The sequence below is a fragment of the Harpegnathos saltator genome, unplaced genomic scaffold (assembly GCF_003227715.2).
Source record: "Harpegnathos saltator strain DR-91 unplaced genomic scaffold, Hsal_v8.6 scaffold791, whole genome shotgun sequence".
In the NCBI taxonomy this organism is placed as follows: domain Eukaryota; kingdom Metazoa; phylum Arthropoda; class Insecta; order Hymenoptera; family Formicidae; genus Harpegnathos; species Harpegnathos saltator.
The window spans coordinates 737,318-760,310 of record NW_020230639.1 but is presented as its reverse complement, the minus strand read 5'-3'; the positions used below and the strand labels follow the sequence as shown (position 1 = coordinate 760,310).

The window sequence follows — 22,993 nt, the reverse complement described above, 5'->3', positions numbered from 1 at the left end:
TCGAATTTCCCAGCCTTCCGTGACGATGGCTATCGATGCATATCCCAACGTAATTAATTGCTTTGCGTTCAAGGAGGAAAAACGTATTCAAAGGATAGATTATCTCGACTATTAGCTGCAGATTATATTATAAAATATATTTGAATTCCAAATAGATTCCAGATGAAAATGTTCTGTTTTACGAGCAGTTGTACTGCAAATTGTCCAAGACGCATATATAATATCTTTCTACTTTACTTCCCAATCGAGAAACGTTTCGATAAAACTGATCTACCTGAGAATAATATTTGAAAAATGACACGTAGGAACGAAAAATTAGACAAACTTGGGATTTCTTAGGGCATTGTACAAATTATATCGTATGGTATTCGGTTAGTTTATTTTTTGTGTCGTGTTAAAAATTTAACTCGCACAAAGCGCGATTTATCTCAAGCGCGAAACTGAAATCAACACGTATCCGTAAAAACAAAGGCGCCGGTTACGGGACCCTTCAGGACAGTGCCTAGGTCTTGGCTGAAATGGGATCGTCCCTGAACCCATGGCAGCGCCATGGTACCAAAGGGGAAGGGGTCATGGAACCTACAGAGGGAGGAGACCACGTTATGGTGGGGGTGGATGAGGCACCAAAAGAGCGAGAGGGTCCTATTAGGGATGCTGGCTGCGAAAAGAGAGACGGAGAAACGCGATGTACCTTCGACCACCACCACCACTACCACCACCCCCTCGTTGGAACGCTCTCTTTTCCTTGCCCTTCCCCTACGTTCTCTTCTCTCTTCTGTTCAGCTCTGTCCGCAGTCGTTGCTTTCCGGCCGGCTTTGGATAAAGAGAGAGAGAGAGAGAGAGAGAGAGAGAGAGAGAGAGAGAGAGAGAGAGAGAGAGAGAGAGAGAGAGAAAAGGGGAAAGAGAAGGACAACGTGTAGAACGAGAAGGTAGCTCTAGGAGAACGAGCTGAAGAAAGAAAGACGATGGAATGTAAGTTTGAGTGAGATAGAGGCACACACGAGGTCTAAAACAAGGAAAGAGAAAGTCGTGCAGGGAGGGAGGACATTAGGGAGTGTAAATAAGAAGGAGACAGAGCTAATGGAGTGATAAAGGGGAAGAGGGTGGAGAGAGAGAGAGAGAGAGAGAGAGAGAGAGAGAGAGAGAGAGAGAGAGGGAGAGAGGGAGAGAGAGAGAAAAGAAGGAATGAGCAATTCTGACTATAACGACGACTATAAAGACGACTGAATCTTCGCGAGAACGCTAACTGCGACGTGCGAAGGAAAAGAACTGGGAAAACTACCGGGAGTGCAACTCTCACGGGGGCACCTCGTATCCTGTGAGACACAACAGTGAAAAGGTGACGAAAAAAGAAAACTGAAGAAAAAGAAAAGGAGACACAGACGAGAGACACATCGAGAGAGATCAGGAAAAGAAACAAGTCCCAGGTCATGGAATCTTCCAAGATTAAAAATACAATTGTAATTGAAGAGAGAAAGAGACAAAGATAGGAGGAGAAGAAAGAATGAGAGAGAGAGAGAGAGAGAGAGAGAGAGAGAGAGAGAGAGAGAGAGAGAACGGGAATACTCACCGAGGAAGACCGGTGAGGATATTTAGACTCCCCTCGGCAAGAGGGAAGGAGAGTACAGCGGGGGTTTCGAAGTGAAAGAGAGAGAGAGAGAGAGAGAGAGAGAGAGAGAGAGAGAGAGAGAGAGAGACAGAAAGAGACAGAGAGGGAGAGAGAGGGGGGAGAGGGAAATAGAGAAAAGGATAGGAGAGCCAAAGTAGGGGCCGACCAGATGAGGTGCGTTAGAGCAAGAAAGAAAGATGAGGGAGACCTATTCGGGGGAACGACAAACGAAGAAAGGAGAAAAGAGAAGGAGGGAGAGACCCCGGCTGTTGAATAGAAGGAGAAAGAGGATGAAGTGGAGCGAGAGCGAGAGAGAGAGAGAGCGAAAGCGAGAGAGAGAGAGAGAGAGAGAGAGAGAGAGAGAGAGGGAAGGAGAAAGAGAGAGAACAGAGAGACCAGGCAGCGAGTGCGCCCACCAAGCCGCCTCCATACCACCTCCAGCATTCCCAGCTTGCACACACAGTTGCAGCTGCACCGCCGCCGTGGCTCGCTCGTGTGCACATGCGAGACTGCGCGCGCGTCTCTCTCTCTCTCTCTCTCTCTCTCTCTCGCATAATCTCTCGCGAATATTCTCGCCGATACACATACGTACACGCACACGTACGTATCACACACGGGGGCGTGCGCGCGCGCGCACGCAACACACATATACACAAGCGCGCAACATTACACACCACATAACACAACGTCGTTGGCGTTGCAGTTTTAACGACGCGCCGCGTTTCTTCGCGTGTGATCCTGCCGCTGGACGAGGAGGAGGCTGCACCGAGGCCGACCGACAACGACGCGATTCTACCCCCGGTTTCGCGACCGCTGATTATCGCTGACGTAAGTTCGCGTCCAGCTGGATTCTCCTCGAAGGTCACTGATCGAATTGCCACCATCGGCTGTGTTGCGCGCGGTGCGCGCGCGCGCGCGCGCATATGCACACACATGCACACGTATAGACACGAGAATACGTATCACACTCACTCACACACACGTGTATTCTGACGTAAAGCACGACGAATTGTGGAGCGACGTTGACACAACGAGAGAGCAACGCGCACACCGCCGCGCAACACTTTCGCCCGACGTGAATTCATAATCGAGCGGACTCGCGCGTCACACACATCAAAATCGATATATCGATCCACCCATCACTCCTGTGTAAGATTCATCATCACCGGCTAATCGGATTCCCCGGACGCTCACGAGATTGACAAGTGCCGATCAAACTCGCCCTCGTCGACGTGAATTCGTCGACGTGAGCGGAAGGGCGAGGGTCGAGCCGCGCGCCCGCGCCGCCGATGCAGGATTCATCTTCGGCCGCGCGTCCTCGCAGTCCTCGAATCGACACCGAGCGGTATCGACGTATGTGCGACTAGCGAGCGAGCGAGCGAGCGAGCGAGCGAGCGAGTGGTCTCCGTTCCCCTGTGCGTGCCGAGAGAGAATCCGTTCGTTCTTCGCGAGGCGTCCATCCTGGGCTGTCAATTGGGGAGCAGAGCGTGATGAAGAAAGGCGCGAGTGCAAGGACGAATTGATCCGGGAGTGCAAGAGCAGAGTGCAAGCGCTGGCTAACGCGTGCCACTTTTTTTCCCTATATTTCCCCGGTGAGTCGTACGGCGCGTAGCGGGTAGCACGTGCAAATCGCGAGGCAAGAGAGAGAAGTGCACTATCGATCGCCTGCCGCGGCCGCAATCTCGGCAAGCGTGTCTCGTTAGCACAATATTCAACCGGCATCCTACCAACACCGACAGCAACAGCAAAAGGAGAAGAAGGAGGAGGCGGAGGAGGAGGCTGACATTTTGCAAATGTCAGCTATGGCCGTTGGCGTAACTTCCGCGTAATCGGAGCGTGGCCGATAAACGATAAGAGGCCGGGTCGAGCTTTTCGTGATTCCGAAACCGCACGACGCGCTCGCCACTCGCCGCTCGCCGCTCGCCGCTCGTTGTTTTCCCCGTGTCTCTTGCTCTTTCTTTTTCCTCCGACGAACCGCGAGAAAGTGGTGACAGAGTCGAGTCGAGAGAGCGATGACTCGAGAGACACGTGATTGAGAGGTGTGAAAGGCCGGAAGAACAGAGAGTCTTGCGTTCGGGACTTGAGGAAAATCAGACTATCCCGTGATGGACTGGATGAGAAGACAGGACGTCAAGGAGGAGCCGCAGGAAGCTTCTAACGCCTTGACGCCGGAAGACGACGATGAATGTTACTTTGAGGAAGACGTGTCCATAGACGAGGGAATGGTACGTGTGATTTTTCAGGCTGCGATTGCCTTGTAATTATCCGGAGAATTTGTGTTGGATATCCTCATACAATATTCTCTTTTTCTTCCTCTCTCTCTCTCTCTCTCTCTCTCTCATCTTGGTACATTAATTTAAATGGTAATGGTATAAATCAGTTTTATCCTGCCATATCGACCAGTCACGACAAATCGCGAGTGCGTTAATTAAAATAAGTCAATTAAAATGAAGCAAAGGGCCATCGTGCGCAGCAGCAACTGCGCGATTCAACGCGCATCGTTGCAATCCGCGTTGGCGAATATTGTTGTCGCGTTTCTTTATCTCTGACGTCGCGCCAGTCAAGGTGGACAAATTTGCATATTTCGATCTGGACAGGACAAGGTCTCTTTTTCTCTCTCTCTTTCTCTCTCCATCTCTCTCTCTCTCTCTCTCTCTCGCTCTCTCTCTCTCTCTTTCGAAATCTTCATTTGAGAGAACGAGAGAGAGAGAGAGAGAGAGAGAGAGAGAGAGAGAGAGAGAGAGAGAGACACGCTCCTTTAATAACAGTCGTATTAATAACAGCATGAAAACCACGACGATCCTCGACGGAATATCTCAACGTGTCCATGGACGTTAATAATACGCCGTTATCGACCATTCGCCATGGTCGCGATTATCGTTGCTCGGTACGGCTCGGTAGGTTTGTACATGTGTGTGTGTGTGTGTGTGTATATCACGTGTGTATCTCGGCGGACGTTTGCGCACACGGCGAATATCGATAATTCGCATGTATCTCGCACGCTGCTAACTATCACCGTCATTAGTCCGATTACCAACGCGCAATTATGCACATTCGCGCGATACAACGCGTCTTCTCCGCGGGTTCTCCGCGCGGGCATCAGCAAAGCACCGGCGAGAACTGTCGCGCACGACGTCTCCCCGTCCTCGAATTTTCTGCAGGTAATTATCGGGGCGGGCAAAAGTGCTCTGACCGTTTAGGCCCTTCGATTATATGTGGCCGCGGACGTCCCTTTTTCCCAACAACACCCTGCCGCGCTTCGAGTGGTGCCGAGCGTGAAGCTCGTGTTATACGCGACGACTCTCTTCCGGCACAGCTGTCGCAGTCTCGTCTGAACGCGATAATTATGATACCAATAGTATTAATGAAAGCGGACAAATGAACGGATGTTATGGTTACTAGACAAATTTCTCAGCAATATCGACTCACTTTGTCGCTTGTCGCGGTCGATCTGCGCGTTCGATGGGGGATAGGCTGTAAAGCGAGGCGAATCGTGCGTGTTCTCTATTGCGGAAACAGTAAGAATCACAATTTGTCAGCAACTGTTGACGAAAGTAACTCGGCGCTTTTAGTTAGCGACCATCACAGTTGGCTCCGCGACACGTCGGTAAACCGTGTACTTTCTCTCTCTCTCCCTCTCTCTCTCTCTCTCTCTCTCTCTCTCTCTCTCTCTTTCTCTCTCTCTCTCTCTCTCTCCGGTGCGCGCCAAGGGTCGCAGGGCTTGCACTCACTCCACTTGGCCGTAAGCGGGAAAACGGTGTCGCGTGAATCGGCCTTAAAAGCAAGCAAGCAACAGCGAGAAAATGGGCTCGAGTGTAAAATTACGGACGAATCTACTGTTACGTCTATTGTTGCCTCCTGAAGTGGCCGCTTGAATTACTACCCGTCGGTGGAGTTACTTCCCGGGGCTCGGGGCGAAATTGCATGCGGCGTGCGTGCGTGCATGCGTGCGCGCGCGCGCCTGCGCAAACATTTAACGAGGACAAAGAGCCGCTCGCGGCGATAAATCAGAGAATTATGCGAGAAAATGGCGAGACGCGCGAAAGGGGTCGCGCCGGGGCACGGATCGAACGTCGCTCGGGTATCATTCTTCCTTCGTATTAATGTCGTGACATCTAACCGCTTGAAAACGGTGTCACTGAACCATATACAGGGAGTCGAGCTGTATGCCGCGAATCCTGGTACGCGCGTCCAACGAAAGTGGAAATGACGAGAATACGCGGCGACGGACGCGTGCGCCGGCGCGGCGATTCGGTTAATATTGTAGCAACGCTTGCGCGAAAGCGGGGAAATCTCTGCATTTCAGTCTCTCAATTTCAGCGGGAGCTCGCTTCTGGATATCGTGGATATCAGACGTTTAGATTGGACGTCCGACGCTAAAGAAAAAAAAAAAAATGAAAAGTCACGCGCGTCACGACGATCGTTTCCCCTCCTTAAAACTATCGCCGACGGGAAATCAAACTGGACGGGCCTCAAAGTGCCCTGTAACCGAGAGAGGAAACGCGATAGTTCCGCGGTACCCGATCTAGGCTGTCTCCGCCGAGCGTTGGCCACGTGCCGACTCGGGCGGAAATGAAGGAAAAGAAAGAAAAGCACAAGGTCGATATATCAGCGATTATCGAGATCGCGCGGCGGCGCGCAGAGTTCACGGAAGTCACGCGAACTCTGCGTTTTCCGTCGACGCTCCTCTCCCTCCCTCTCTCTCTCTCTCTCTCTCTCTCTCTCTCTCTCGTTCTCTCGTCTTGCGGTGGAGTCTCGATAAGAGCGAACGATAAGTTACTCGAAGCCACTTTGCCTGCGGAAACCCTGGCAACGCCGAGGTGCTCGCAAAGAGTCGCGATGATTCAGCGCCAGCTGCGTCCTCGAAGGAGAAAGAGGAGAAGAAGGAAGCGGAAAGGAGAGAAGGAGAGGAGGAGCAGGAGGGTTGGCCGTAGTAAGTAAAACGCTTCGAAATTTGTTAGTCAAAACCGAAACATCGATCCCCGGTCTCGGTGGGATTAAGGTACACGCCTGAGCGGAATATATTCCACGATGCATTTTCCACCTTGGTCGTTCCACCTCGTGGTGTATCTTGTTAATCCGCTTCCTGCTATCTCCCGGACGATCACACCGGCCGGAAGCGAGTCGCGATGACTCGCAATCAAGAACAGAAGGAGGTAGTTTGGCTAACGTAGACAACAACGGTGTCTACTGCCACAGATACCGCCTTTGCTAACCCGGGCGTAGTCACGATAATGACAATGACAATGTACTCGCGGCCGAAAGGCCGGAAATAACGAGATCCGGATCCACCCCGAAGCGCATGACGTTTCTGATACGATCGTTTTAATACCTCGGCACTTGGCGTGCGTTACCTTCGTCGTAATACACCAGTATATTACTCGCTCGGAAAAAAAAGGAGTTCGTTTATCACACGCGCTGGTCTTATCGTCCGTGTACATCCTGCAGTACATCGAGCGCTCTAAAGGCGGCGCATGGAAGAATGTTCGTTAATGTGATTGTTTGTTGAGTCGCGGAAGAGAGGCGCGCTCTGGAAGAGGTGACTCATGCGCGCGCGGTGTTCATTGTCATGTTCGCGAAGAACTTGGAGTGTCTCTCTCTCTCTCTCTCTCTCTCTCTCAATTGAATATCGCGTAAAGACATTCTCCTAGAAAATAGGTGTAAGGAGCAAACTTGAGCGAGCTCTCGGAACAAGAGATCAGTTACTCTCTCGAAGTTGGTTCCTTCAAGCGCGAAATATCGAGAATTCATATTTCTCGGTCTCCCCGTACATTCATTCGAGTTTACCTCAGAATGGAAAACCGCTTCCGTTCGAGCAAGTTCAAGTTCAGAATTGCCGTAATTTGCCATTCAACAACGACGCCGAAAGTTAACATCAACAGCGACTTTCGTCGCTGCGTATGTTGCGTTCCGTCGTGCGAATCGACACGTTCACGTCGGCACGGTCTCCTTCAAATAGCCCGCAGTGCGTGCCGAAACAACGGGGAGTTGCCTGGAGATTGAAATATAATTTCAATCAGACTGGGAGAGAGAGAGAGAGAGAGAGAGAGAGAGAGAGAGAGAGAGAGAGAGAGAGAGAGAGAGAGAGAGAGAGAGAGAGAGAGAATGAAAGTAAGAGACAGTAACGATAGCAGGATAGGAGGGCTGAAAAGGGAATGAGGGAAAGACACACACACACACAGAGAGAGAGAGAGAGAGAGAGAGAAATGGGGGGAGAGCAAAATAAAGAGTAGAGAAGCGGAATAGAGCGAGGGTGTCTGTCGCTGGGAGCTCGTCCGCAGGCAGAAAATGGGGAGTGATAGGCGACCAGTCACCATTCCACCCTAGCGGCCATGGCCACGTCGGGGATGAAGTATGACTCACCGCTGGTACCACCACCCTTGTTTTTCGGCCGTCTCGTGCCGGGAAATCCGCCCCGCGTGCGCGACTCCCTCCCCACGCGTCATCCCGTCGTGACTGCCACCCTCGTCGGTCGACCCTCGCCGCGCCGCGAAGCGCCCGGGAGAGGAAAACGAGCATTATCATAATCCGTAGCGACAGCTACGGAAGAAAGATGCACCCGTCGAGCGCGTGCATGCAGTTTCAGGTGTCCGCTCGTCATTGTCCGTGACGTGTCGTGCTGGTCGCCGCCGCGGAACGAAGCGAAGCGAAGCGGAGCGGAGTCGAGTCGAGTCGTTGAGCCTCTCGCTTTCGAGGACATCGGGTCGTCATGGACGATCGGCGGCGGCGGCGGCGGTGCCGCCATGACGGCAAGTTGATCCGAGTTTCGGGAGAGGAAAAGGTATTGTGCCGAGAAAAGAAACAGGGGAGGATAGATTGCATTTTGCGACACGTGCTCGACGCGCGCGCGGTGTGGAAACGAGGGGAAAATTAACGGCCCTTTGGGCCGTATTTTTTCTTTCTTTTTTTTTTTTTTTCTTTTTATTAATCGTGCGTTACGTCGCGTTGTATTTATCGCGTTTTATTTTCGGCCTCGGGGATACTCGGGACTTAAGGGACTCGCGTGTCCACCACGCCGGATTTAGTTGGGGCTCTCGCTGTTAGCGTCGGTGGTAAGTGGGTCGGACGTCGTCGCGGCGCGTTGGCGCGCGCGCGTCAAACTAACGAGAACAGAATCTAATCCACGCACACGTGGAGCGAAGGAGAAAAAGATCTAATCCACACGTGGTAGGAACCCCGGCCGGGTGTCGTCACGCTTGTTTGGCGAACGGATTAATCCCGTTTACTTTTGCTCTCTTTTCCTTGCTCCTCCTCGCCGCCGCCCTCCTCTCGCGCACACGTACTCGGTGTGTCTCAGAAGATCGGAGTGCGTTTTGCTCGCGGCTTTGACACTCTGATGGAAAGATTGAAAACTTTTATTGAAACTTTCGCTCGAGCTCGCAATATAGAACCTTCGAGGCCGAGGCCGAGGCCTTCGAATTCGCCTTCCTATCGCGTCTGAGGTAGAACTCCTCGAATCATCTCCCCATATCTAAGGGGAGAAAAGCTCGCATCTGCCTCGTGCAGGTTGACGGACGGTTTCCGATCCGGTCGGAACGTGATTACGGGACAAGCGCGTTACGGCGCCCTTCGAAGGCGGAGAAACGCGAATTTATGTCCTCGCTCAGCCACGCACGGACGGTGGAATGCACTCTCGGGTGATCATTATTGCACAGAGACAGAGGGGCGCACCGCGCGCGCGGATTCGGGCCCATCCCTCTGCGCGATCGCGGGGGCGGAGGTTATCTCCCGTCATTGTCCGCCCGATCGATACTGCGCGCGCGCGCGCGCGCGCGCGCGGGGCCGGAATTATCGCGCCGCCACCCCGCGAGGAGAACTCGCAGTCGAGGTGGAACTGCCGTGTTTTTATCTTGATTTGAGTAATAGGAAATTGGCACGAGCTTCTCGCATGCTCGTAATGGCTGCGCCGCGTCTCGCGTTCGCGTTTAACACGCGTTATCTCTTCCTTTCGAAAAGCTCACTTTTTCCACTTCTGCTGCAACCCAAATTATCGCGAATTGGAACTATCGCAAGTTTGCTTCGCTGCAAATTTACCTTCTCTCTCTCTCTCTCTCTCTCTCTCTCTCTCTCTCTCTCTCGACGTTTGCGAGACTAACCTCTCGAAATTTGCGAAATCGAGTCGAGGTTAAAGTTAAATTCCAAATATTTCTACCTTGAAATATAATAAAATACATGTATTTCCGTCATCGACTGAGAGCGGCTGCGGCGCGCGATCATCACGACGAATCTCCCGAGAAAACGTTCTCCGTCATAATCTCGCGATCCTCCATCCGGATTAATCGTCGTTTTGCGATACTCTCACCGTTTCTCCCACATCGCTTCTGCCGTTCTTCCTTCGTTCGACACGTGAGCGCCTTCCTCGCATGGGGAGATCCCTCCAGTCTGGCGCCGGGCAATAATAACCACTCGCCCACGTCGAGCCGGCGAGGTTTTTGCACCGCCATCGCACGGCCTCGCGTAGTGAGTCGCTTCGTGTCGCAGAATTCCCGAAGCAGGCCTCGCGAAATGTACGCGAACTAGCTGTGAGGTGGGGGGGGGGGGATCGATCTCCCGGATATACGTATACGTCGCCCAGTGAAGTGTAAGTTGTCGGGCGAGCATCTGCTCGTTGCGTTTAAACGCGAGGCCGAGAACGCTGACGCCGCATTAAGGACACTCTAAACGATTACGAGCACGTCTGGAAGAAGTGCCGATCGCCGAATGTTTGTCACCGTTTAGTAACTCTGCCGGGCGCGCGACGAAATCGATCGAACAAAAAGCCGGCAATGTGGGTCTCGCGCAACATTATTTTTCCACAGTCTCTCCACGGCCTCTCTCTCTCTCTCTCTCTCTCTCTCTCTCTCTCTCTCTCTTTCTCTCTCTCTCTCTCTCTCGCGCATTATCCCTCAAGATACACGAGTTAACGTTTCAATTACTCTAACGTAAGATGACACTTTCACTGGGAATCCCGATAAATGTCGAAGCACGCGTCATCGAGCTCAACGATGTAGAGAATCGAGACAGCCGAGTCGAGATAACTGGAGACGCTGTAACGTCAACTAGCGTTGACGTCGAATCAAATTCAAGTCCATGTACGGCGTATGAAGACGATTCGTCGTCCATTAAGGCGGCGGCGGCGGCGTCGAGCCGTAAATTCGATCGAAAGTACCGTTGTCGCTCTCAGGAATTTCTATGTAGTGCGCGCGCGCGCGCGGGCACCTTTACCTGGGCTGATTAGGTCCCCTCGCTCCGGAATGCCATTTATCACCGCGAGTCGAGAGAGAGAAAGAAAGAAAGAAAGAGGGAGGGAGAGACCGCTTCGTGGTCTCAGGACCGATGTCGAACGAGACCACACGGTCGCAAAGGTTCCCGCGAGATTTCCTCGAAGTCGATCGCGGCTCGATTAAACGCCGCGGCCGCAAAACCGCCTTCGCAATTATGCCCCCCCGTAGAACTCGCGTCAATTAGAATCTTGTAACGAATGTTCGTTCCTGCGAAGGCTGGCGGAGCTTTTCGATATCGAGCCGACATCCTTAGGATCTGCTCGACGCTAATAAGGATCAGACCCTCTCCGTACACTACCGTATCACTACTAACTATATTCATCCCTAGAGAATGAAAGTAAAGTAAAGTAAAAATCGGAGCATCCAGCTCCGTGGGTATTATCGCGCACGGTTCGTCGAAAATCGATACTTGGCGTTGATAAGGCGAGGAGTGTCTCGTAAACAGGTCTGACGGAATTTACTACGACTAAACGCCCCGACGTTGACTCTCTTTCCGGTATTGCCATTTCGTATTTAACGGGCGCTCTCTCTTTCTCTCTCTCTCTCTCTCTCTCTCTCTCTCTTACTTTCTCCGTTATACGGCGCGCAATCTCGCCCGTTCTTCGAGATAACCCCGCGCCCCAGAAGAGGCGGTATCGCCTTCCTCATTGTAACCCCAACGCGCGGAATAAGAGCGTAACGCGAGACGCGTCCGACGACGCGACGAGTGTAAACGAAAACACAAGAGAAAACGCACACCGCTCACCGAAAACGCGTGTATCATCGAATATTATCGTTGGCCGATTTCTTCGCTCGTCAGCATGAGTAATAGATATCTCAAAGAACAAAGTACGATTCAAAGCCGCGTGCGCGTTATACTTTTCTCGAATGCACACGCAAGCTGATTTTGCGCGCGCGCGCGCGCGCGCGTGCGCGCGTGACGTGCAAATTGCGTAGAACTGGAAATTGAGATTACCAGCGAGATCAATCAAGGGAGGGCATATTGATTACAATCGCGAGAATTTACACGGCGTCTGATCGATGCGCGACACATCAATCATATCGTCCTCCTCGGAGGTTCGTGTGCTTGTTGAATTCTCAGTGTTAAAGGAGTGACGAGAGTCTGACTGATTGATGCGCTGATTTCGCCCCGACCACACCACCGCGTTTTTCGTAGCGTTAATCTACCCGACGTCGTCTTCTTACGACGGGAAACATTATGGAAGACCGACGAGCGCGCCTTCTCTCGCTGTTCAGAAAAGCCACATGTGTCTCTAATGGGTGCGCCGACGGATGGCCAGCACTTATCTCTTCTGCAGCCCTCTGCTCTTTTATGTGACTCCTCTCACTCTCGCTCGTCGAGAGCTCGCTCTCTACGTCGCCGCCGCTGCCGGATTCGGCTTTGGGCTTTGGGCTTTGGGCTTTGGGCGCGAGCGTGCCCGTTTCGGCGCGGCGCGGCGCGGCGCGGCGGCGGCGGCGGCGGCGGTGGAGAAACGCATTCTCCCGTACTCCCGCTCGAAAATTAAATTGCGCCAACTTGCGGCTCCGAGCCCTTTTGCCTACTCGATCATTAAGCGGCCTCAAGATTTCTCTTTTTAAGATTTGGGTTATCCCCATCAATGGCTAAGTTGGCCGTAGTTGTCTGTTTATATATAGTCTTACATAAATTTAATTATGTAAGAGTCTTATTGTTTAATCAAAATTTAATTGTTAAAAATAATGTTTCGTGCAACGGGACCGCTTTCACCGATGTTATTCGTAAACGGAGCAATTTCCACGTATCTCGTGGTACTCCGCGACGATCGTTCGTGGAGAATATCTCTCGACGGAATAATCGCCTAGTTTTTGACGGCATCTCATCGGAAGCGTACAAAGACGTCACGACGTAGAGACAATGGGAGGATCACGGAGCTCTCCTCGTGCTCGTCATTCAGTCCGCGATTGTAGGGTGCCACCGCCGCGCCGGTCCTTGTGGCTCGACAAAGGGGTGCTTTCTCACACGGAAATACCAACGCCGCCGCGCGGCACTCGAGCCGGATTAATCGACCGAAACGAGTGGCGTGCGAAGCGAAATCCTCTCTCCTTCCCCCCCCCTCTCACTCTCTCTCTCTCTCTCTCTCTCTCTCTCTCTCTCTCTCTCTCTCTCTCTCTCTCTCTCTCTCTCTCTCTCTCTCGACGAATTCGCGGATTCCGTATGGCGCGTTTTCCGCGCAGGGTGCCGGGCTCGATTCGTCCTGCGGGTGTGTCGTGCCAAGCGAGCGCACTTTGATACTAAACATGTTTCCATTGTCTGGACCATCCATATCCTGGATCCCACATGTCTGTTTCTGCGACACTGCTATGTATGTTTGTGCGAGTTGACGATATAAGACGATAGACGCTCTCTCCCACTTCTCTTTGTGACATTATGTAGGACTCATTTTACGAAGTAAGCAACCTTTACGAAATGTAAAATGGGGTGGGAGATATGCGAGATTATGTTTCGCGCCGACAAATATGTAAGAAGAAAAAAATGGTTGGAAAGAAAAGTGATCGGATGTTTACTAATTTTCTCGGACTTTGGGAGCGAACTTCTCCGAGCGAGGTTCTCGCCCCACCGGATTTGTCGCGCGAAGGAGAGCTTGGCGAGAGAAAGAGAAAAAGAGAAAGAGCGGGGAAGGGGGAAGGGGGAGAACGGGAGAAGAGGGAAAACAAAGAGCGTACGTGCTGGAGAAGACGGGAGATAGAAGGGTCCCCGAGGTCATGGTCAACCAATCTCGCCGTCTATGCTCGGTCACGTAAAGCCACCGTCGCGAGTCGAGCTTCTTTTCGCGGCGTGGACTCCGACGGAGAAGCTCCCGGAGCCCGGAGGCGCGGCTGCTTGCATTTTCGATCCGGGCTCTCGCTTTCGCTTCCCACGCTCTCGACTTCCCGCTGTTCGCGGACGCGAATCTAACTCTAATCGATTCGAGCGTGATCGAACGATCGATAAGCTATCGCTAGCCGCCTCTAGAGACGCCTCTGACGCCCGCCTTTTCGCGCGACTTTCGTCTTTTCTAGCCGATCGGTAACTCCCCCCGAGATCGTGTTCTCAAACGGACGTAATGCACGAATCGAGTGAACTATAATGGATCGTTTCATCCAACTCGGGACTTTGACGTGTGTGTGTGTGTGTGTGTTGAGCGAAAAAAGAGACATTATCGCGTTGAAGAGAAAAGCAGAGTGGTCGTCGATAACTGACGCTATAATGGAAAGTTGTACACGTCGAAAGAGAAATTGCGACTGTTTGTCGCGATTAATTATTTATTGTTTAATTTATCCAATTTCTGTTCCGGTCGAGGGTTTTTGTATAATCGTCGAAGATCATCAAACCTCTCGCGCCTCTTTCTTTTTTCATGAGAAAATTGACGAAATTATATCGCAAGGATGACGTATCACGAATCACGAATCTTGCACTCTCTCTCTCTCTCTCTCTCTCTCTCTCTCTCACATTTCGAGGACAGACCCATTCCATGACCCGTTGGATGCAAAAGACCTAAACAGTGTCACGCTGCAATCACGGATCACGGGTATCTCGAGCGAAGGGGCGCTTTCATGTGTATCCTTTTGCTACATTACGAGGTTGGACGATCCTCGACGACATCCAGCGGACAGTCTCCAGCTGTTTATCGATATGTACGGAATATATCTTGACGCCATATTTCACGAGATCTCTATTTCGGGCACGAGGTTGGAGGTTGCCGCGCTACCGCTTAATCTGTTATCGCCGCGAAGGAACCCCGGGCACCCTCCGGGTGCACTTATTTTTATCGTCCTCGCCCTATATATCGCCGACGGGCGTTTTTATTTTCGACGGCGAGACGGTTTCATTGACACGGGGACCGGCGCGGGTCCCCGTGCTCCCTTTACGGCGTAATTACCGCCGACCGTGGTCGTGTTCAAAATCGAGGCGGTTACGATCGTCGATGCGCGCGGAGATATTCGCGCTTACCGCTAATTAAAAAGGGTCGGAATTATTCATCGCGCGCGCGCGCGTTGATTACATCTTATGTAACGCCGATAGATTTTGCGCACGTCCACGATAGCGCGTGACAAACGTGGCAACTTTTGCGGCCATTATACCGGTCGCCTCCGTCACGTTTTTTCTGGAGGATGGAAATTGAACTTTTCTAGGAATATAATTTCAAAAATACCAAACGGCAACTCGGCGAACGCGAAAACTGCTTTGGGATGCAGAAACCGTCTTGCAGCGTTTTCATTCAGAGTCGTAGAGACGTAGCAACGAGAAGAGAAATGGCAGACAGTAACGTTAGATATATCTCTTTGTAGGACCGAAATTTCGATTCGAGTAATGTCGATTTTAATTGCCTGTCAATCAAATTTGCTCGTTGTGAGCGCTCGTGTACGATGGAGCGTGCGCTACACGTTCAAATTTGCAGATAACATATTCATGGGTTATTAGGTTACGCTCGTGTTGCGCGATTTCACGTACCGTAATAATGCATAGAGATGCGCCGATCTGCTGATAGCTATCTACAGATACATAAATTTATAGATCGCTCGATCCAGAGATCTGTGGATCTATAAATCGTCGGGCCGATGGGTTCGTCCGTAGATCGATAGATTGTTAGATTCACAAGTTCCATAAGCTACGAGAGAACGTATAGATTCAGAGATTATCAGTTCAGTTGGATCTCTTTCTCCCCCCCCCTCCCCCCCTCTCTCTCTCTCTCTCTCTCTCTCTTTCACTCTCTCTTTTTCCTTGTTCCATACTCGGTATTCTGGAGTGGACGTGTAACTCTGTACATTAAATATGTAATAATAATAATAAGGGATAAGGGATTGAGTTTCACTGAAAGTTTGCAGCAACAATTATCAGACAATAGCCACCGAAATGAAATTAAAATATATCTGTGCCGAAGAGATTTTAAAACCTTATTTCGTTAATTAATAATTTATTAGGGATATCTCTCGTTGAATTTACGTTACGTATAAATTCGACCGTAATTTCGATATATCTTCCAACGCTGCTAGAGCAGTTAGGAAAGAGACATCGCGCGGCCGGACATTTGTTCAAGCACAGGCTGTGCGTCGTCGATCGTCGTGCGTAAAAACCGAGTGATCGCGGTGAGAAGTTTGACCGTTAATTCCGCCTGTGTGTAATCATCTCGATTATTTCCGTGTTTTCACCGCGCCTCTATTTATAGCCTGATAAGATCGCCGCCGCCTCATCGTGCAAATTCTCGCGCGAATTCTCCCGAGCGTCGTGCTCGCGTTCCACTTCTCTCGTCCAACTCGAACTATTCGCGCTTAGATTCGCGCGAAGGTTGCAAGGAGAATGCAGCCGGCAGATGTCGAGCAGCTGCCGCGGTAAATTGCCTTCGTGCCTCGCATTTAATTCGCGATCGGTTGTCTTCGCTCTAAGCCGCATCGACGACGATCATCGCTCGTCGAGCGTTACGCTCCGCCCGAAAGTCCCGCAGCTGCCGCGCTTCGAAATAGTGTCGACAACGGTTCCGCATCGTTTGCTTACTATTGACCCTGGGGACCCTTCGCAACGGATAATTATAGTTTATTTAGCCCTCGAATCGCCCACAGGCGATCCTCACGATTTTATCGATCGCCAGACGTGTCGCGCACTCGCAGCAAGTCGATCCGAAACTGATACTGTTTCCTCGTATCGTATCGTAATTTCCGTCAGTCTCTTGTCTGACATCTCTTACACGGGGAAAGAAGTAGTCGGCGGGGAAAGAGCGAGCGACGATGAACAACGAGTCATAGGCGTCTCTGAGTTGAAGCGGATAGAAAGTTTCCCTTTGACCGGAATGCGTTTGGTCCGTTCACTCTGTCACATTAATTTATCCGAACGTTTCTCCTCTGTGCAAAGAGAAGAAGTTTGTTTCCACCAGTTGCATTCTCGCGAAAATTTTCGCGAACAAATTCGCGGATAAACTGCGGAGCACCCTGTAGATAGCGAAATCGACGATCTCTCTCTCTCTCTCTCTCTCTCTCTCTCTCTCTCGCGGCGCACGCGAGGCGCTTTGAATATCGAAAGGAAAGCGGAGAAGTTGGCGCGCTCGATCGCGCCAACGAATGGCTGCTCGATTTGTTATAATTGAGCGCGCCCTCGCTCAGGCGATTTTAACGTTCGGTCCGGTCGATTTGCATCTTACTCGCGTTCGAGCGCGAAGGAATTGTAAGGAGAGAGAGGGAGGGAGAGAGAGAGAGAGAGAGAGAGAGAGAGAGAGAAAGAGAGAGAGAGAGAGAGAGAGGCAATGGCGCTATTAGCGAAGCCACTCTAAGAGAGCGACGCGCGCGTTATTTTATTTTCACCTCAAAGTGCTCGACGCGCGCGGCCTCTCTCAGAGTCGTCGCTCACAATAGCGCGCGGCTCGAGTCGCGCGCATTGTCCGCTGGATTACGCCGTAAAATACAATATCTTATGCTCGGATTAGGCGGGTTTAGAGACGCATAACGAGGGCCCGACCTCCTCTTCTCCGACCCCTCCCCCCCGCCGTGCAGGCTGCTGGCACGTTGGGAAGACGCTGGGAAGACTCGAGCTCGGAAGTCGGTGTCCGCTTACAGGCCGCGCTCGGCGTATTCGTTATAATTCCAAGAGCGTGCAATCATTCGGCGTTTCCTGAAAATAATTCGCTATTCCGCCGGGCGGAACGCCGGGCGAACGCTCTCCACGTCCCTCCACGCGCGAAACACCCCGTTAATTGTCACCGAATTTATCACTCGCGTTTTACACTGGGATTTCGCGTTATCCTGATTATCCTGAGAAATAATTACTGCACTTTCCGTGTAAAAGTTGTACGTTTTACACGTACGTACGTGTTTGATTAAATAATTCAATAATTCAACAATTATAATTTAACATAATTAAATAATGTCGAACGCGCGAGTTTACATGTATATTTTCCAAAATTGTCGATAAACGCGACGCGACGTTTCCAACCCTTTTTTGGGTTTTATTTTGTCTTAAAATTGGTGATATTATTAATGAATAGGAAACAGTGGATTTTAGAATAAAACGTCGTGTCGAAGTAGACTCGACGACGGGATTGCGGTGGGTTAATCGTCCCGTTGATTTATGATGTTTCATTCTGTTCCTCCATCTTTCTCCACCCATCATCCTCATCAGACTTTGTTCGCCAGGGATCTTCGGGAGGAAAATCCTTCCTTCGTATTAACGAGAGACGAAAGAGGAGGCGACGCGTCGCTTTCGGAAATTTCGTGAAGCAGTATGCGCGACGGTGACATTGGCGCGTGCCGGTGCATAAATTTCGGCGGCACACAGCCCCCTCGACACAGCCCTCTGCACGCAGGCGACGCAGCACGATTAGCTCGTAACCTTCCCCGAATGATGCGTGCGACTGCGGCGTTAACGTGACCGCGTCGAGCGGAATAAATTCGCGTCTCTCTGTCGGGGATAGATAATGCGAGTTTATCGTCGACGCGTGTCCCCCGTGGCGCGTGGCCGAGATTAATTGGGAATTTACGATCAACACACGGCCGGTTCACGGTGGATCTCGGTGGATCTCGCGGAAACGCACGGTCCTCTATGATTACAGCCGCTGATGTTGAGAGCGATCGCCGTTCCGAATTCGATCGATCTTCTCACGGCGCGCGAAGCGTCGAGTCTGAGATGTAACAATAATACTTCACCGCGGTAATTTCTCGTAAAAGAATGGTCTCGGATGGTCTCTTTCGCACACAGCAATCTCTCTTTCCGAAATGGGATTTTCATTGAATTGATAATTGAAGTCCACTTTGGGGGAAAGATTCGACGTGAAGCGGAAGGTTTTGTTTTTTTTTTTTTTTTTTCCCGGCCAACCGGTCCGTTTCCGGTCTTCCAACAATATTCAACAATTAAATCTTCGTCCCTCTCTCAGGCACGCGAGACGACGAATCGTTGAAAATCCCCCCCATCCGCACATGATGACATACCTCTGAAGGGAAAAATAAACAGCGGGGGGCAACAGCGGCGCACGAGCCATCGGCGTGCTCGGAAATAAAAACTGTACATCGAAAATCGAGCGAAGGGGCTGTCCGGGCTAACCACCCTCGGCTGCAACAACAGAGAGAGAGGAGGGGGGAGGGGGGACTCCGTTCAGAATGTGTTCGGTGAAAAATGCTGGGAGGGCAGCGCGTGGGCGAGTCGACGGCCAACGCAAACAGGAGGAACGAGCCACGCGCATCGGCACAATAAGTTATAACAAACGGCATCTCGTCGCTCGTCCCCGTTGCAGACCCACATAAGAGGGACATATACGAGTGAGAGCACGACAGATAGAGAGAGAGAGAGAGAGAGGGGGGGGAGAGGGAGTCGAAGGGTCGGGCGGGGAGGGACCACGCCTAACCGCGTAAAAATATCGAAGGACCGTGGGCGTGTGCAGGCGACCGGCTCCTCGTCTAGTAGTCCTCGAAAACGAGACGATGAATACCGAGTTTCTTGTCCCTATCGTGCGCGGAGCGAAGGGGGAGCAACACGTGAGAGGGTATATCGGGTTTTACGGCCGTCGTAAGCAGCGGCCGAGCATGCGACAATATTAGTATGTCCTTCGCGGGAAACGCACCGCCGCGCCGCGGCTTCACCCTACACACCGAGACGAAGAAGTTGGAGGATCGTGTTGAAATAACGGGATACTAAATTAGCGTCCGCACAGTCTAAACTCAGATTAAATATGCGCGAGCGGTTATAAGAGTGGTAATGTTCCCTTATGTCGTCCGTACTCGCGACTTCTTGCGATCTTGCGAGAACGCGTCTTCGCCTCTTCGCTTCTCAAAATCAACACGAGTTTCATATCTATATTTTATATATTCTGCTCTGCGTACACGTTATTTGTTACTTTTTCTTTTCTATCTCTTTTGTTCTTAAATTATAATTATATCTGACTTTTTGATGTTAGAATTATTTTTTTATTTTTACTTATTTTTTTTTTTTTTACCTTTTTACTCTTCTTTTTTTTTACTTTTTTTCACTTTCAAGATTACTGAATAGAGTGCTTCTTTTCTACGTTTAGAAAGTCTGTCTTGTTCTATACTGTCTTGCTCTACTGCAACGCAATCTCGGCTTCGATTTCTCAAGACTACCGAGTCTGAGTCTGTAACGGGGGGGATTAAAGGCGCGATAGTACAGTCTCGCTTTACACGGACAAAGAAACGCGTCGCATCAGCCGGTAGTCACTTCCGCTTGTCCAGACGGCTCGTCGTTGTTTCCTCTTCGAGCTGCGCTTTTGTCGCCCCTGGGATACGCGCGCGCGCGCGCACGCGCGATTGGAATGAGAATGGATAGAGTAGCTCGTCTGGATCGCAGACAAGCACAGTGTCTCCCAACCCTTTTCTCTCCCTCGAATGCATTTTCCATTTCCGCCGTACGCAGCGGATATTTAACTTAATCTCCTCTAAGCTGCGTCTTGTTTTCGTTTAACACGCCGCAATCGCTTTCATTCTGTTCACGAACTTGATCCTCGCGAGAGAAGGACGATTATTCGGATACGACGTGCGGGAGAGATCGCGGCTTACCGATGGCGCCGCGCACGCGGATGGCGCGCTTTAATACCGCATAGTAATAATAGACTCCATCGGTAGTTTAGTCACGTTGCAGTAGCGAGTGCAGGCGCCTCTTTGAATATTCAACGAATTTTATTCTGAAAAGATGGTCACTGGTACTACGGGTCGTACCATAGGAATATTGCGACACTTATTCTCGCAGCTTTGACACTGATCTTGTCGCTACCATGAGGCAATTTAAAAATTTGACAAATACCTGTGTGATTCCTGATTAAGGAATAATTCGCATTTCTTATCCCACATATAGCGCGCTTTTTCTACACAAAAGTGCAAAATATTAATTTATCTTCTATTATCTCTCATAGAGTGTTCTTTCTAAGTTTGTAAGCCCATAATTTATTTATTTGTCGAAAACTGTACATAAGTGAATAGTGGCAGAATGTAAATGTTTTCTGTCGCAAGCAATTAGTAACATTTCCGATAGACAAAAAAAGATCACTTTGGAAGACACTCCGGAGAGGTCTCGCGTCTCCAGAATTTAGTGTCCGAAAAAGTAACGACAGAGATTTGTCCGGAATTGTCCCCTCGAGTTTTTCATCGCTCTTCACGACGCGATGCTTTCGCGACACAGCAGGAACGATCAAAAAGTCGAGTGCCCCATCTCGATGGTAGTCGCTCTCGGTGTGGTAGTCCCTTTCGATAGTTTACGCGATGGTAACCTCGTGCCTCACGAGACCCTTCGGCGCTTGTAAAATTCCTGGGGGGCCTCGCCCTTCACGGTGGTAATAAAAAGGCTCACCACCCGTGCACACACGGTCCAAGGACGAGGAAGTACGCGTGAGATCGATGCATATCGTTTGCGTAACACTCGATTTTACGTCGCTCCTTGAAACACTGCGGTTTACGGCAATAAAGAGACACGGAACCTCGAGACGAGCGAATCGCTGACGCCGACAATTTACGATTCGCCGAGAAACACAAAGTGACGTAGTAATTTATGGGTAGGAAAAATACGACCCTATAAAAAAATATACAGAGCAGAGCTTTGGATAAAGATATCGATTTCTGCTTTTCTGCCTTTCGTTGGACTCGAGGAGTCTCGTCTTTCTTAATAATCATTTATATCCTTCAAGCGATATCTCCTTAAATGATACGAAATATTTTCTTTGTGAGATTCGTACGACTTTAGATAGAAATTGTATCGTTTGATCTTTCGCGACAAAGAACAGAGGCGAGAAGCGACCGACCGGTCAAAGTCGCTTCCTCATTGTCGAGCCGCGATTGACCCCACCGGGAAGGACCTCGGATCCTGCGTGGCCGCCGTGGCTAGGTAAACGAACGGCCACCCGCGCGTTTTCGTTGAACGACGCTTTTGTTGCGGGCTCTCTCTCTCTCTCTCTCTCTCTCTCTCTCTCTCTCTCTCTCTCTCTCTCTCTCTCTCTCTCTCTCTCTCTCTCTCCCTCTCTCTAGGCCGCGTTCGGTGACTCATGTGCTTCACGAGTTACATCGCCGTGGTTTTATTCCCGCGGTTTTCAAGGCCCGAACATGCGCCCGCGCGCGCGCACGCGAGAGAGAGAGAGAGAGAGAGACAAGAGCCGACTCTTTCGAGGGACTTTACGACACACTCTCTCTCTCTCTCTCTCTCTCTCTCTCTCTCTCTCTCTCTCTCTCTCTCTCTCTCTCTCCCTCTTCCTCTCACGGACGATTCTCGTGGCTCGCCGCGCCTCGTTTCTCTCTCCTTGGGCGGTGGATTCGGGGCCTGTCCTGAGAAGCCGACATCGGAATCATTTATTTCGGAAACTACGTCTCCCGGTAACTTTGAGCTACAAGCTGAAGCGCAACTTTAAAAAATGAAAAATAGACGGGAGTGGAGGAAGAATAACCTTACGCGCGTGGCATCGAATATATTCGAATATATATATTTTATCGTTCGCCGTACATCACTGAACTAAGAAAAATGTGCTGATCAATTTTCCTGTAAATCACTAGAATTCTCCTACGATTCTCAAGCCTATTTTTATCGAAAATAAAAGTCAAAATGACTGGTGCTTGAAAAGATACAAATAATGTTAGGGGAAAATTTTATTTACTTCTTGTGGTTTTATCCAACGTCGATTGAAAGTATAAAATGCCAAATCGTCATAAGTTTGAATAATTTTCGCAAGGAATCATTCAGACTCCTTTGATGGTTGTAATGTTTTTTTTTCTTTCCGGGACGCGAGAATATCTTTTTTCGTTAACAACCCCCGAATGTAGCAGCTTATCCCGGATAGGAGGAAACCGCGGCGAGACTCGAATATCCTTTAACGTCGCGCGACGCCACCAAGTTTCCAGAAGGCTAATTGAAGTTGCGGTCTCGGCGAAACTCGCGCGACAAGGCTCAAAGGTCCGTCTATTTATTTGTCCGGCCAACGAAGGATGAACCGCGCGATGTTAAAAGTCGCAAACTTCCCTAAAGGAAACAAACTCTCCTTGTGGCATTTCCCCCATCCACGATAACCGGCAGCCGAGTATTTCGAAAAAGTGACGGGTCTGGCGTGTGAAAAAAATGTAATTTCCGGCCGTCAGAGTCAGACGGATTCTATCTCTATCTCCCTGCTTCTCTCTCTCTCTCTCTCTCTCTCTCTCTCTCTCTCTCCCCCTC

General features: G+C 50.6%; 1 protein-coding gene across 4 annotated transcripts in view; it reads left to right on the top strand.

Moving 5' to 3' along the window:
• The window catches only part of LOC105189112 (amyloid beta A4 precursor protein-binding family B member 1-interacting protein), a 141,978-nt gene that overhangs the window by 68,676 nt on the left and 50,309 nt on the right, over positions 1–22,993 (top strand). The window contains exons 1-2 of one of the 4 annotated variants that reach the window (XM_025306621.1): positions 2,228–2,437; positions 2,764–3,834. The exons of the other annotated variants lie outside the window; for them this stretch is intronic. Of the exons in view, the coding sequence (XP_025162406.1) occupies positions 3,715–3,834 (120 nt within the window). The 5' untranslated portion in view covers positions 2,228–2,437; positions 2,764–3,714. Of the gene's footprint in view, positions 1–2,227; positions 2,438–2,763; positions 3,835–22,993 lie in introns of those variants that run through there. 4 annotated transcript variants of the gene reach the window in all.